Source organism: Leptosomus discolor, chromosome 1, assembly GCF_034619465.1.
Source record: "Leptosomus discolor isolate bLepDis1 chromosome 1, bLepDis1.hap2, whole genome shotgun sequence".
In the NCBI taxonomy this organism is placed as follows: Eukaryota; Metazoa; Chordata; class Aves; order Leptosomiformes; family Leptosomidae; genus Leptosomus; species Leptosomus discolor.
Genome location: NC_141391.1, coordinates 22,257,123 through 22,271,061, shown reverse-complemented (window position 1 = coordinate 22,271,061; position 13,939 = coordinate 22,257,123). Strand labels below are relative to the sequence as shown.

General features: G+C 44.5%; 1 protein-coding gene across 3 annotated transcripts; it reads left to right on the top strand.

The window, feature by feature from the left end:
• Nucleotides 1–3,511: 3,511 nt before the first annotated feature.
• Nucleotides 3,512–11,489, top strand: RNF6 (ring finger protein 6). Of its 3 annotated transcripts, none has more exons than XM_086476238.1 (4): nucleotides 3,512–3,708; nucleotides 6,497–6,704; nucleotides 7,277–7,384; nucleotides 8,619–11,489. In XM_086476238.1, the coding sequence occupies exons 2-4, from the start codon at nucleotides 6,512–6,514 to the stop codon at nucleotides 10,352–10,354; spliced, it is 2,037 nt and encodes a 678-aa protein (XP_086332364.1). In that variant the 5' UTR covers nucleotides 3,512–3,708; nucleotides 6,497–6,511; the 3' UTR covers nucleotides 10,355–11,489. The 3 variants fall into 3 exon arrangements, with proteins under 3 accessions (XP_086332364.1, XP_086332352.1, XP_086332358.1); XM_086476226.1 differs by lacking the exon at nucleotides 3,512–3,708 and adding an exon at nucleotides 4,736–5,108; XM_086476232.1 differs by lacking the exon at nucleotides 3,512–3,708 and adding an exon at nucleotides 5,067–5,097.
• Nucleotides 11,490–13,939: the final 2,450 nt, after the last annotated feature.

Genomic DNA, 13,939 nt, shown 5'->3' with positions numbered 1-13,939 from the left:
CATAGCTATAGTGCACCGTTGTGAAACACCAGTGTGAACAGGACATGAACACAAAATCCTGCGTTTAGGACAGGTCAGTGGAAAATAAGGTTCAGTACAGAAATACAGGTTTCTTTATCTCGCTAAAGCCCCTATGTGGGCTCGACACCAGAGAAGTTGTTGTGTGTTACCGGGGAATAATGACTACTAAAACTGTGAGAAGAAAAGATTTTTAAAAAGGGACAAAAAATAATTGTGGGAAGAAACTGACTTTTCAAGGGATACAGGCACTAATTTATATACTTCGACTTTTATTGTGAAAGTAAAATTGATCTTCAGGAAAGTAATATTTTAATTGCTCCAGGCAAAGGAAATCATAATACAATACCGATTATTCATACTATGGCGAGGAACATGAATAACGGTGAGAGTTCCATTTTTTCCTAGAATCATTCAGGTTGGAAAAGACCTCTGAGATCATCAAGTCCAACCACTAACCCAACACCACCATGCCCGCTAAACCATGTCCCGAGGTGCCACATCTACATGTTTCTTGAACACCTCCAGGGACCGTGACTCCACCACTTCCCTGAGCAGCCTGTTCCAATGCTTGACCACTCTTTCAGTAAAGACATTTTTCCTAATGTCCAATCTAAACCTTCCCTGGTGCAACTCGAGGCCGTTTCCTCTTGTCCTATCGCTTGTGACTTGGGAGAAGAGGCTGACCCCCACCTCACTACAACCTCCTGTCAGGTAGTTGTAGAGAGCGGTAGGGTCTCCCCTCAGCCTCCTCTTTTGAATATAGTGAGGGAAGGAGCAGTCCCTGGTCTGGCCTCAGGCTAAGAAGTGTCCCAAACCCTCAATTTGTCACATGGGAACCATGTACTGCACAAAAGGGGCGTAAACTAGCACGAAACCTAAAAGTAATTCTTCTGTAAACTCTTTTTCTCAGCCAGAACAAAGAAATGCTGGGGTGTGTAGTTGAAGTGGGGAGTGGACACCAGCCCTGAGCCCTTCCTGCCACCTCACTCATTAGTGAGCGTTTGCCTTTGCACTGAGACTGGTTGCACAAAAACTACCCAAACTGTGTTTATTTCTGCAAACAAGTTTGAACAGGAGCATGAGCAGCTTGGATTTTCTAGAGGTGAGGTGCTTTCACACAGTCGAAGCGTCCTTCTTGCAAAACCCTCTCGCTTTGCTGAGTCAGATAGTTTACATAAGGTGTGAAACGTGGTCCTCCGTGACCGCCTGCCAGCCTCCGCCGTCAGTTGGAACAATCTGCAGAAGCAACTCAGGAAAGAGTTTGTGGATGCCATCAGCATATCGGCAATTAGCGCACGTGAAATTTGTACAGGGGTTTGCGTGAAAAACTCCCGAGGCTCTGCGAATCAAAATGACTAAAACCACAGCTCAAAACACAACAGTTTCTGTGACGGCACTGGGCAATTAATGGTTTATTTTAGAAAATGGAGAAGGTGAATTCCTGCAGAAGGAAAGGTAAATGGGAAGGAAGGAGATGCACAGAGTCATGGAGAATGGGAGAAGTGTCCCATTTAAAAATACAGGCCTAAGGAGAGAGCAGGGGAAAAGAGTGATTATCATCTTATTCTTTATGTAATTTATTTTAAACTACCAAATGAGTAACTGAAGCTGCAGCCTCGTGCTGATTTGGTAAAACACAATAATGGTTTTTGGTCATATAACCAATAATGGTCATTGATGAGGTTAAACTCGTTGAGATTGCTCTACAGTTGAGAAGCAACCTGTTGTGAAATCCTCTTTGTGTGAGTTCATCCACCTTCACATACAAGGCTCGCACCCACCAAGGCGGGGACAGGCAGGCGAGTTTCGACCAGCCGTGGGTCTGCTGACGGAGTGCCGTGCCTGAAGCGACTTCCACTGCGTGTCTGAAGCAGGGCTGCGGAGAGAGGCAGGTTAGGCACAACACGCAACTCTGAAGCTGCAGTGAGAACACACACAGGCGCCGAGCGGGGCTGCCCGGGTCCGAGGCCGGCGAATCAGCCGGAGAAGCGGCGGGCGGGCCGAGGCCGGCAGGCGCCGTCCCTCCCCTCACGGGGCTGCCCTCGGCAGCCGGGGGGCCAGCGAGGCCGTGAGGCGGCCGGCGGGAGCTGTCCCTCCCCTCACGGGGCCGGCGGGAGCTGTCCCTCCCCTCACGGGGCCGGCGGGCCCGTGAAGCGGCCGGCGGGAGCTGTCCCTCCCCTCACGGGGCCGGCGGGCCCGTGAAGCGGCCGGCGGGAGATGTCCCTCCCCTCACGGGGCCGGCGGGCCCGTGAAGCGGCCGGCGGGAGCTGTCCCTCCCCTCACGGGGCCGACGGGCCCGTGAAGCGGCCGGCGGGAGCTGTCCCTCCCCTCACGGGGCCGACGGGCCCGTGAAGCGGCCGGCAGGAGATGTCCCTCCCCTCACGGGGCCGGCGGGCCCGTGAAGCGGCCGGCGGGAGCTGTCCCTCCCCTCACGGGGCCGGCGGGCGCCACCCTCCCCCCCCCTCACGGGGCCAAGGACGCAGGCGGGTGGGAGGCCAGTGCAAAACTGCCCCCACGGGCCTGCGCGCGCTGCATCCGTTGACCCGACACCCCGCGCCCCGCCCAACGGCCGCCCGCGCCGCATCTGCGCGCATGTGCGGGAAGGGCGGGGCTTGCGGCGGGGTGCCGCCCTCGCGCGCCCGGAACCTGCGCTGGTGGCTGCCGGCAGCCGCCCGGACCGCAATCGGGGCTGGAGCGCGCCGCCCGCACGGCCAGGGGTCGGTTTGGTTCCGGCGTTAGGCGGCGGTTGCTGCTGCTGCCGCCGCGGGGGGAAGGGGAGCGGGGCTGAGCCGGGCCGCCTCGGTCGGCGCCGCGGGCAGCAGGCAGGGACGGGCTCTCGGGTGTCCCCGGCTGCGCTCTCGGCAGAGTCCCCCGGGGCAGGCGGCGGCATGGACGCCGGCCCGGTTTGTCGCCGCGGGTGACGCCGCTCCCCGGCGGGCGGGGGAGACGGGGGTGCGGGCAGCGCTGGAGGGAGTCGACCCAACCGGTGGCGGTTAGTGGCGGGGCCCGACCGGGGAGCCTGGGGAGGAGAGAAGCTGGAGGACATGCTCTGCCCCGCCCTGTTGTGATTGGTCGGTTGCCGGGAGCTGGCCAGGTGATTGGGCGGGAGGCGCGTCAGTCAGTCCCCGCATCCTCCCCTCCCCCAGGCGTCTGGCAACAGGCGGGGGCGGCCGGGCCGGGGGCTCCCCGCTCCCGCCGGGTTCCCCGGCCGCCGCCCGCGGGTGCGGGGCCCGTCCCGAGGCCCTCCTGGGGGTGGCCCGGGAGCTGGGCCCGGCGCGGGGCTGGGATCCGCAGGCCCTGCGGCCGGCGCGGGGGGGAGGCGGGCGGCCCCGGGCCCTGCGCTTGGATTGCTTTGGGTGTCCTGCGGCCCATTTCCGAATTGCCTTCTGATTCTCTGCCCTCCCTTCCCCCTGTTCCCCTTCCCCAGGCTCTGGGGGGGGTTTCTGGATTTGGGGTTTTTTTTTCCTTTTTTTTTTTTTTTTTTTTTCTTTTCTCCAAATTCAGTGAGATCATCTCGCCTGGAGGCTGCAATGTGACAGAAATAGTAAATAGCCGTGTCGCTCGGGGAGGCTTCCTCAGCTAAACTCCGTAGTCGTCTTGCTTGCAGTCAGGTGGTAGTCTTTCAGAAAATGGGTACCTAATTGCGTTGGAGGTAGTAATTCATGGAAAGAAGCCTAAAAGCATAAGGTATATATTGCTTAGGTAAAAATGAGTGTAAATATTCAAGAATGGGCCAGAGTAACTATGAATTAAGAACTAAAGGATTTAGTCTTAGGTTGAAAATTCTAGAAAATGTAAACGATTGGCATGTGGCCCCTGTTTCTTTGCAAAGGAAGAGTAACCCTGAGTCATAACTGGATTTCAGTTTCAGTCTTTTACATCTTAGTAGTTAATACCTGTTAACTTTTCTAATACTCTGAAATATTTTATGTGCCAAAGTACTTCATTTTGATGCAGTTAGTGCCCTTCAACTTTTACTACTCTGAAATATTTTAAGTGCCAAAGTACTTAGTTTTCATGGCATTTGATAAATAAGAATAGTAGTTGTGATCCCTGCAGTTAAACAGATGGGACAACTGAACACTTCACACTTCTTACTGTTTCTAAGTGACTCATTTAAAGAGTGTGACTAATCATCCTACCATACAGTTGTCAACAAAACAGTAATTTTTTTCTACCACCCACAAAATCCAAAGAGATTTTCAGTGGATGAGAAATGAGAAGCAAAGAAAAGTACGTATCTTTTAAACAACAGTTAAGATTTAAATTGAGTGGGACTACATGTGATGGACTGTTCATCTTAAGAATTTATATGTCGTTTTGTCTGTGCAACAATATAGTGGTATACCCAGAAAGTCAGTTAACTTAGTATGATCATTGTTGGGCAAACAGTAACATGTTAGTTGTTTCATCCAAATAACAACCTTACATGAAACTAAATTAATTTTATCTGTCCTCTTTTCCCCTCCCTGCTTTACCTGTATCAAGTTGTGAGTCGTCTAGGACAGAGGCACTTTAATATTCAGTGCAGTATGGATTGGGCATTTTCCTGATAATAGTCAAGTGACAAGTGTCATCAGGGTAATAATAGTGCTGACTGTGGTTTTGGGGGGGTGGGTGGGAATTGCATTTGTTTTGAGGAAACAAGGGTAGTAAGACAAAGAGCTGGCTGAGAAATTTGCTTTTAGAAATGTCATATGAGAAGAGACCTGGTTTGAACATAGCCCTTGTGGGAAATGGAAGTCAGGAGTTACCTACGGCTTGTAGGGCTGAGCCAAGAAGGTGACAGTAAATTTAACCCCCCCACAAATACGATGGGAATAGGAAATGTCTTGAAGGAGAGATACTCAGATTTGATTTCTTTTAAGTTAAGTGAGTTAAAGAGTTGTGAGGGAAGTATTCAATACATTGAAGTGCAGTGTTGGACACAGGAGGCAGATGAGTGGAAAGATTGATTGGGAAGAAGTGTTTAGAAGTGTGGTTACCTACAGAGGTGGGGAGAGAGGTAGCATATGGGGTGGAAAAGGAGGAGGCCAAGGATGCATCAGAATGGATCCCACAAAGAACATAAGAAAGGTATATCAAATGTATGCCAGCTTCTGCTGTTGGCAAATACATTTTCTGCTTCTTCGTACCTGTTGGCAGCATTGATAAAGATTTGCTCTTTATTGACTGTATCTCTAATAGTTAGTTGGTTTGGTCTGTTTGTTGTCTCATCACGTTTTTTGTGAAGACTAATTACTGATGGAGAGTGCACTGAGAATGCTGCTCTGTGTTTTCCCCATAAGTCATACTTGAAGTGACTTTGATATGTTGGTGAATTGACAAATAAATAAAAAAAAGAAAAAGTACTTAACCAATAAGTTCCTCTCTGCATGCAAGCAGAATGGTACCATATGGTTGGGTGTTTTAGTCTGGTGCTCTCCTCCTTAGGGAAGTGATCTCTTGTCAGGTGTCTGCCTCAGCAGGTATTACAGATGGCTTCTGTTAAACAGGAAGCCCCGTTAAAAGGATGACACTTTCTCTTCTTTCAAATTGAATGTTGAAGAACAGGTTTTCTTTAGAAAAATGAAAAGTTGGGGAGGGGTCTGAGAGCTGATTGGCCCAGGATTGAATCCTGACCCGAGGGAGGTGGTAATGGCACAGAAATCAACAGAGATCATGCCTCTGACACCAGAAGGTTATTTGTGCCTTCTCATAGCGCAGTCCCACTGGTTCAATATTTGGAAAGCGATGAAGAACTGTGAGTAAAGTATAGCCCTTTCTTTTTTATACCACTTTTCTGGAGATGGATGTCCCTTTGTTAGCTCATCCTTGGACTAAAGAGTGCAAGGAAAATGTACAAGAAACATAGGAGTGTCAAAAGAGTCAGTTCCACCGAAAACGAATCTGTAGGCTTTGTGCTATGTGAGGCGTAGTACCAACGGATACTAACGTAGTCTTACCTCGTTATCAGTAAATGTTTCAAGTGGAAGATAGTCTTCTCTAAAGCAGTAGCTGTGGTTGTCAGGAGTCTACACTGAGTAATTACAGTCCAGTAATTGGAGAACAATGTTTTCAATTACTTTGTAGCCTTTCAAATACTCTATGCTGCTGTAGTATTTGACTTTTGAGAAGGGAAATAGATTTTATATTATTCCTATAACTTCCTAGAATATCCTTATTTAGTTAGAAGAAAAAAATTTTTAAAATCTGTCATTGCTTTTTTTTATTTTAAAGTTGCTGTACCAACTGTATGTCCTTTCAGTGAGCAGAGGAGACTTCTAGCTATTTTTCAGCAAGCTAGAAGCAAAATACTTGCATAATAAACTACACTGTTGACTGGGCAAATAACATGGAGCTTGGTTCGCCTTAATCATCTTTAGCTATTAATAAACTAATTTAATTGAAAATGCTGGGAACTTTTAACTGTAAATGAGGTAAACTCTTACCGTAATTACTGTGCAGCCTAACCTTCTGGTTTTGTGTCGGGCAGCCTGGCATTCTCATTATGGATCGCTCTCGGCACCGTGCGGGAAATGGCAATGAGCAGGCATCTTCACGAGAGCGCAGCCACGGTGAAGATGAGAGACAACGACAGCTGGAGCGCCTCAGTAGGGAGGAGGCCTATTACCAGTTCATTAATGAACTCAATGAAGAAGACTACAGGTTAATGAGAGACCGCAACCTGCTTGGCACTCCTGGTAAGAGGGGGACACCATCAGTAGAACAGATGTCATGTGATGTAACGCTGCTGCTGTTGGGCACCGCATGTGGGTGTACGACTCCAGTGGCCTGACTTTGTGGCTTTGTAGAAAGGAAAAAACCTCCGTTTCCATTCAAAATTAATTATATTCAGTAGAAATTAATAACTTAAATAGATACTAAAGCTGGAATAAGAATATAACTCTTTCAAATGCAACATCTCCGTATATAGGTGATATCCAAGCCCAAATAATTAACATCTGGTACACTAAAGTATATTTGTTGGTATGTGGCATTTTAGGGGTCTCTGAGTTGTTACTGGAAGTTGGCGTGCTCTTGACACACATTCAGTGTCTTTTCTTCTTCAGTCCTAGTACCTATTTCCTCTGTTATCTGTGTACCTGCATGCCAGTCTCACACTAGTGCTGCTTTCTTTTTGGTTTCATTAATTTTACCTTATTTCTGGAGATTTTCATTCAAGATAGAAAATACTGTTATTTCTGCATGGCTGAATATTGAGCCAATAATAATGTCTTATCTAACGGTATTATTAAAATGTAAATTGTTTCAGGGGAAATAACAGCAGAAGAGTTGCAGCAACGCTTGGAGGGGGCTAAGGAACGTCTGGCATTGCAGACTGATCTGGATAACAGAGAAGGTGAAGGTAGAACTGTTGGAGGTAAACATTCTTCATTCATATATCTAGATACGCATAGTACGTGATGCATATATATTGCTCTGTGCAGACATTTAAGAGAAATGCTGACAGATTTTGGTACCAGTCATTTCAAGTCTTGTTTTTTCATTGTGCCTCTGTGGATTGTTTTAAAAGTAAGAGAGTTTTCCTGATGATATGAGAACAAACTTGAAATACTTCATAAAACCTGATTTTATCAACCACAAATGACTTTCTCCTCTTTTCCTGGTTTCTCTTTGCTAGTAAACGTAATAGCACAAAAATAGTTTTCATCTTTGAATTCTTAAAAGGTTTTATCATGTATTAGAGAAGTTGGAACAGAAAAGAAGTTAATTGGGAAACAGTTAGTCTCTCTACTGTTTTGTTGGTTTTGTTGTTTCATTTCAGTTTGTTTTAATGGAGTGAGGCTTGTAGTATGTGCACTGTCTGCCTTCGCTTCCCCAGCAATATTGGCTTGATCATTTGGCCAATTCTAGTCAGAATTAGGAGAGGAATAGGCAACTTAAAAATGAAGATAGCAAAGTTCTTGCAGGTTTCATGCAAACAGGGAGATGATGAAGCAGGGAGGGCTTAGTCTGATCCCTTTGAGGGAAAACCTTCACTGTGATCATGACTATTGCCTTTCTTTACACACATAGGTAGCACTAACCACAACAGTTGTGTCTGTTCTTGAACCTGTACTAGGAGGAGATTTGGGAACGGAGCTGTGGATATTGTAGTAGGAAGAGAGTGTATTTGCACAAAAGGAGCAAATCTGTTGAAACTTTGCATCGTATATTCCACTGCTTGTAGAAAACAATTTTTTTAAAATGTTTTCCAAAACCAGACAAAATCTGTCATACTTTTCCTTGCTTTATCAAAATCAGTTGACTAAGGTACCCTTAAACAGCTAGCTTAAGTGGGGGACAGATACCGGACAAATACAACTAACTTTGGACTGCCTAAATCTGAACGCTTTTCTCAGAAGAGGCCGTCTGGGCATATTCGTTTCTCTGTATCGACTGGTGAGACAAAAATTGTAGGTTGAACTGATGAGTTTTGCTGGCATTTTTACATACAGCGTATCTTTAGCAAAATTACGTTAGCACAGCAAGGCAGCTGTCCTGCTTCTGTATCGTTTCTGAAGTCAGGGTCCAGCCAGCAGAGGATTTGCTGTGCACTGTAGTCTGCTGAGCATGCAGTTGTGTGAATGTTTGCAATTCTTTGTTCCTCTCAGATTCTGATGTTCTTGGAGAAAACTCAAATGGTGACTCTTTGCTTGAATGGCTGAACACATTTCGTCGCACAGGAAACGCTACTCGCAGTGGACAGAGTGGGAACCAAACCTGGAGAGCTGTGAGCCGAACAAATCCAAACAGTGGGGAGTTTCGATTTAGTCTTGAAATCAACATAAATCACGAGCATAACAGTTTTGAAACTGCTGGGGAGGAGTATGTGGGTATAGATAGCAGCAGAATGTATTTAGAAAGGAGACATCAAAGAGCTGTCAGTCCAGTAACCCCACGAACGAGGAGGAGATCTGCAAGGGAGGCAAACAGCGAGGCTTCGAGCACTGCAAGGACCAGGTCTGTAAGGAGATCAGTGGCACAAAGCTCTGAAGCAGCCTCCTCTCTGATCTCAGGGAGGCTCAGGAGTAGAACAAGGGAGTCAGCAGGCCTTTCCCAAACAATTACTGCACGTAATAATTCTGCAGCTACTGGTGAACAAAGAGAAATGCCAGAAAGAGGTACATCTACAGGAGTCCCAAGAGGTAGAGGTAGAACTAATGTTCGGATGAGTACAAACCAAAGACTAGAAATTCTGCGGCTGAGGTCTACTGTAAGTAGTCGAAGCCGCTCTCCACTGCAAAGGCAAGGTGATCCTGCTCGCTCTGAGGAACGTGGGAGGAGGCAGGATAGAAATGCACAGCAAGTCAACAGAAGAAGACGACAAACAGCTCAGCCTTCTCTGCGGCCTGCTGAAGAACAAGCAAGAGGTAACACTCAGACTCCTCAACTTTCCAGTATAGCCCCATCCTTGGGAATAACTTTGGAAGAGGAGGAAGCTAGTAGGCCAGTAGCTGCTGTTAGAAGGCATCCAACAATTACATTAGACCTTCAGGTGAGAAGAATTCGTCCTGGAGAAAACAGAGATAGGGACAGCATTGCCAGCAGAACTCGTTCTAGAGTAGGAATGGCAGAAAACACAGTTACCTTTGAAAGTGACAGCGGGGGATTTCGGCGTACGATATCACGGTCAGAACGTGCGGGTATTCGAACCTACGTTAGCACTATACGGATACCTCTTCGCCGGATTTCAGAAACTGGGCTTGGTGAACCTTCATCAGTGGCTCTTCGATCAATCCTTAGACAAATTATGACAGGCTTTGGAGAACTGAGTTCTTTAATGGAAACTGAATCTAACTCAGAAGTGCAAAGGGGTGGTCATCTCTTACCAAGTGTACAGTCAGAGCAGAATAGCTCAAGTTCAGCAGACAGCAGCAGTGATCCAAGTGAGGTTTCACCGAGAAGCGGGCACGCAGCAGAAGGCAGCAGGGAAACAAGTGGACAGAGTGATGATACTCAAAACTACAGTCGCAATAATGAAACCCAAGATCACAGGCAGTCTCAAGATGCGAACAACCTAGTGGAAAATGGAACACTGCCCATACTTCAACTTGCTCACTTCTTCTTGCTGAACGAAGATGACGACGATGATCGTTTAAGAGGTTTAACCAAAGAGCAGATTGACAATCTTTCTACCCGGAGCTATGGGGATATTCACACTGAAAATGAAATAAGTAAAACGTGTACTGTTTGCATTAATGAATATGTAACAGGGAATAAGCTAAGGCAGTTACCTTGTATGCATGAGTTTCACATTCATTGTATTGATCGCTGGCTTTCTGAAAACTCCACTTGCCCAATTTGTCGGCAGCCTGTTTTGGGGTCTAATGCCACAGACAATGGCTAGATTTACTTAAACTGCTCAGTACTCAAGGATTTGCTTCTGCTCTATTTATGATGAGCCAGATGGAATGAATTGACTTACATAGGGGTCCGTTTGCGTGGGGAGTTTTGTTAAATTTCTTTTAAAATATTAGGAAACTTGTCTAAGTCTAGCAATGTAAATACTATTTTTCTCCAAGTGCAGATCTAGGAGTACACATAGAACCAAACAATATCGGTAAAGTTTATATTTTTTTAGGTAATTTTGTTATGCTAAGCACTTTTGTAAATACAGAAATGCAATAGTTAATCAGTCCTGCTTTAATGTATGTTTTTTTAACAATGTAATGGACTCACTTTATTTAGATTACAAATTGTTTCGCACAGACCCACCACTGTGTTGGAAAATTAGTGTCTAAATAGCCATTCATTAGCTTTTTGTTCTAAGAACAATTTCTTTTACAGAGAGTTTCTTGCTGGACATGTTTGCTAAAGATATTTAAGTTACTTGAAGTGCTCATTTTAATAGACTATATTTTTTTTAACATTGAAATATCCTTTCCAAAAACTTGCCAATTTGGTTCTATCTAAAAAAATTTATGGCAATTTTTGCATGTGGTTTTACACAATGCTTAATGCTGATGAGTTCATATTCAAAAGTGGATGGGTTAGTGACATTATAAGATTATATACATAACTAAATGCTGTCTTTGACAATCTCTGTCTTTTCAATGCAGACAGCAATCAAATGGATGATAATTTCAAGAGGACATGTCTTACTGAACATGGTATTTGCGCAAAGAATAAATGAGCACTGAGGAAGCCTTTTTACTCTTCCAAATTACTCAGTTGATATTCATGGGATTTTAACTGCCTTAGTTTAAAGAGGGAAGTATTTCCTTGACCATTACATTGTCTACAATATGCATGATTTGTGCGTCCTACTCAGAAAAGCAAAGCAAAGGCTTGAAGTGTTTTTGTACAGAAATTTAAGGTACACATATAATATTAGTCCTCTTAAAACAAGTCTGAGGACCAAATGGCAAAAGACACTAAAAAGGACAAAAGAAGCTTCCCTTGATGTCCCCAGGTTACTGTATAATTAGATATTAAACTTTATACGAATAACTTATAAAGAAATAAAGTTGCAAAGTAAATAATTGAGGCTTTGTGTGAATTACTATTGAGCCATATTCTGTAGATTGGTAAGAAGATTTCTCATTCTTGATGTCCAGTCTTGGTTTTCACTTTATTCTTTCCTCGGTTTTCCCCAGCTGCGTACTTGTGTTTCCACAAGTGTGTTTAGCTTTATGGTAGATAAAAATGCAAGGCAAAGCACTCTTGAAGCTCCTGGAAGTAAGGTGAACATTACAAAGCTAGTTTTCTGAGCAGTGTGCATCTCGCTTCTTAGAAAAAGGAGAGTTGTGCAATGCTCTTATGTCTGTATCTTCTGAGCAATAGAAAGAATACTTCAAGTGAAGAAGTCCTACTGACTTTCTCTGCATACAGATGGCCTTGACAAATGCACTTCTGTGCCAGGTGCTTCAGTTAAAACAGCTGCTTGTGACATCTGTGAAGGGAAACTGTAAAATCCCGTGTCAGCTACTGGATGTCTCCTTCAGTTTTGCAAGTGAAAAACTTGTGTCAGAAGTTCCACAGAACTGCTTCTTCTTGTTCCTAAAAGTAGTTCTCTTATGAGATTTAGATGAGTTTAAGGATATGATTAAGATCTCTTCTGAGGTGGTTTGGATTGCTAATTATTGAAAACATTGTTGCACCTTCCTTGAGTGCCTCCTTAGCCATATTACAGAGTGAGGAGATGTGAATGTGGTTATCAGAGCTAGCTTATTTTTGACGTTATTTTTTTTTTCTGTTACTTCTGTAGCTCCTGATGTTGACAGTGTCTAAATACGTGGTGTCTTCTGCTACTTTCTGGTCTCCTTTATATTTGAAAGCTGTCTGACTCAAGGGCCACATCAGTAGAAACCTGCCTTTGGCTCACCATTGCCTTGCTGGTTGGTCCTTTTAAGGTCAATTTTAACTTAAGTCTGTACTATAGGGGATTTTATTGGGTTTTGTTGTGCTGCATTTTTTGACTAACTAGTTAGAACCCTGCTCAACTGCTACACTAATGCACTAGAGGTACAGGGAGATTCCCTGTGCCTGCCTTCATTCTCATGGGATTTCGCTGTGTAACCTGAAGAGCACCATTTCATATGTGGTTCAAGACAAGATCCTGCATGACAAAGTACTTGCAGCTGAGCTGCTGTGGGGAAATAGCCAAAAGGCCAGTGAGAGCTCTCTGTGGAAATCATAGGCTATTGGCTAGGAAACACAAAGTCTCCCATACAATATTTCTGTCCTGCTGCATGTGAGTTGTCAAGTATTTACCCTCCATTGGAAGGGCACTTAATTTGTCACCCAGCTTTCCTGGCAAATTGTGTTGATGGGACCAATTAGATCTCAGTGGTTTGGTTTGGTATTGGCTTCTGCTACCTGCCTTCCTGTGACATTCCTTCAGTTCTACACACGCACCCCCAAATACTGTTTTACTTTGTCCATGGCTTGGGGGTTTCGTGTTCCAACAGCCTTATCTGTGTTTAAGAGCTTTGTTAATTTATTCTCCATGCATTTCCTAGCATTTCTCAAATGCATCTGTGTTCTGATCTCTGCAGCTGCCCCTTGCAGAGTTACACAGTTTGCCTTATGTGAGAAGTGCTTGTTTGATACTTGCTCTTCATTATCTTACAGTCCCTGGTTATTGTGCCGTAAGAAGCAACGTCACCATAGATAACACCTCTCTGTTCACTTTGCTAGTGACTTAGCCCTTTTTTTTAAAAAAAAAAAAAAAGCCAACAACTGAGGAGTCCTAATTATTCTCTTTCTATATAGAAGCTATTCTTTTCTAACTGTTCTTGCTCCTCTTTTGAAATGGGAGGACTGGTGCTCATGCAGAATTCAAGATGCAGATGCAGTAGGCATTATATGGTGATAAAACAACTTTTTTTCCCCTCTGTTATCTTCCAAGTAATTCCTAACATTCTGCATTTACTTTTGATTGCTGCTCAACGCTGAGCTGATAATCTTAACAAGTTATGGAAAAAGATTTCGCAATCACTTTCCTGAATGTTAATTGCTAATTTAGAATGTCTTATTGCATGCTTTTCTTGTGTATTGTTGTATGCATTTTTTTTTTCCTGGATTATTTTGTATGTTGTGCAAGTCAAATTTTCTCTGCCCTTTTACCATCCTGGGCACCCTGCTTTCTGTGGTTTGTCTTAGCTTTTAATACCCCAATAATTCTGTGCCATTTGCAGATGTTACCACTTAATTCTTTTTTCTGGTCATTTATGAGTATGTCACATAGCACAAGTATTTCAGTAGCAATGCTTTCTAAATCAAGTTTAACCATTTATTTCTAGCTATTTAATTAGTGGAGTTGTGAGAGTTGTTTTTGTTAATAAAATGGGACTAAAGGTAAATATATGAAGAATTTCAGAAAATAAATACAGTAATTGTCTTCAAGCTGACATTTGTTGAGGAGAACTTGAAATCTAAGTAAAGCACTGACAGAATGAAGCTTGTTTGCAGGTTATTAAATTCCTTTAGT

Bases quoted from the DNA above. Each gene is read 5' to 3' on its own strand.
- RNF6 (XM_086476226.1), top strand. From the start codon at position 5,034: ATGGGGTGGAAAAGGAGGAGGCCAAGGATGCATCAGAATGGATCCCAC. The intron at 5,109-6,496 runs GTATGCCAGCTT...TGTGTCGGGCAG, and splicing joins ATAAGAAAGGTATATCAAAT to CCTGGCATTCTCATTATGGA. The intron at 7,385-8,618 runs GTAAACATTCTT...TGTTCCTCTCAG, and splicing joins TGAAGGTAGAACTGTTGGAG to ATTCTGATGTTCTTGGAGAA.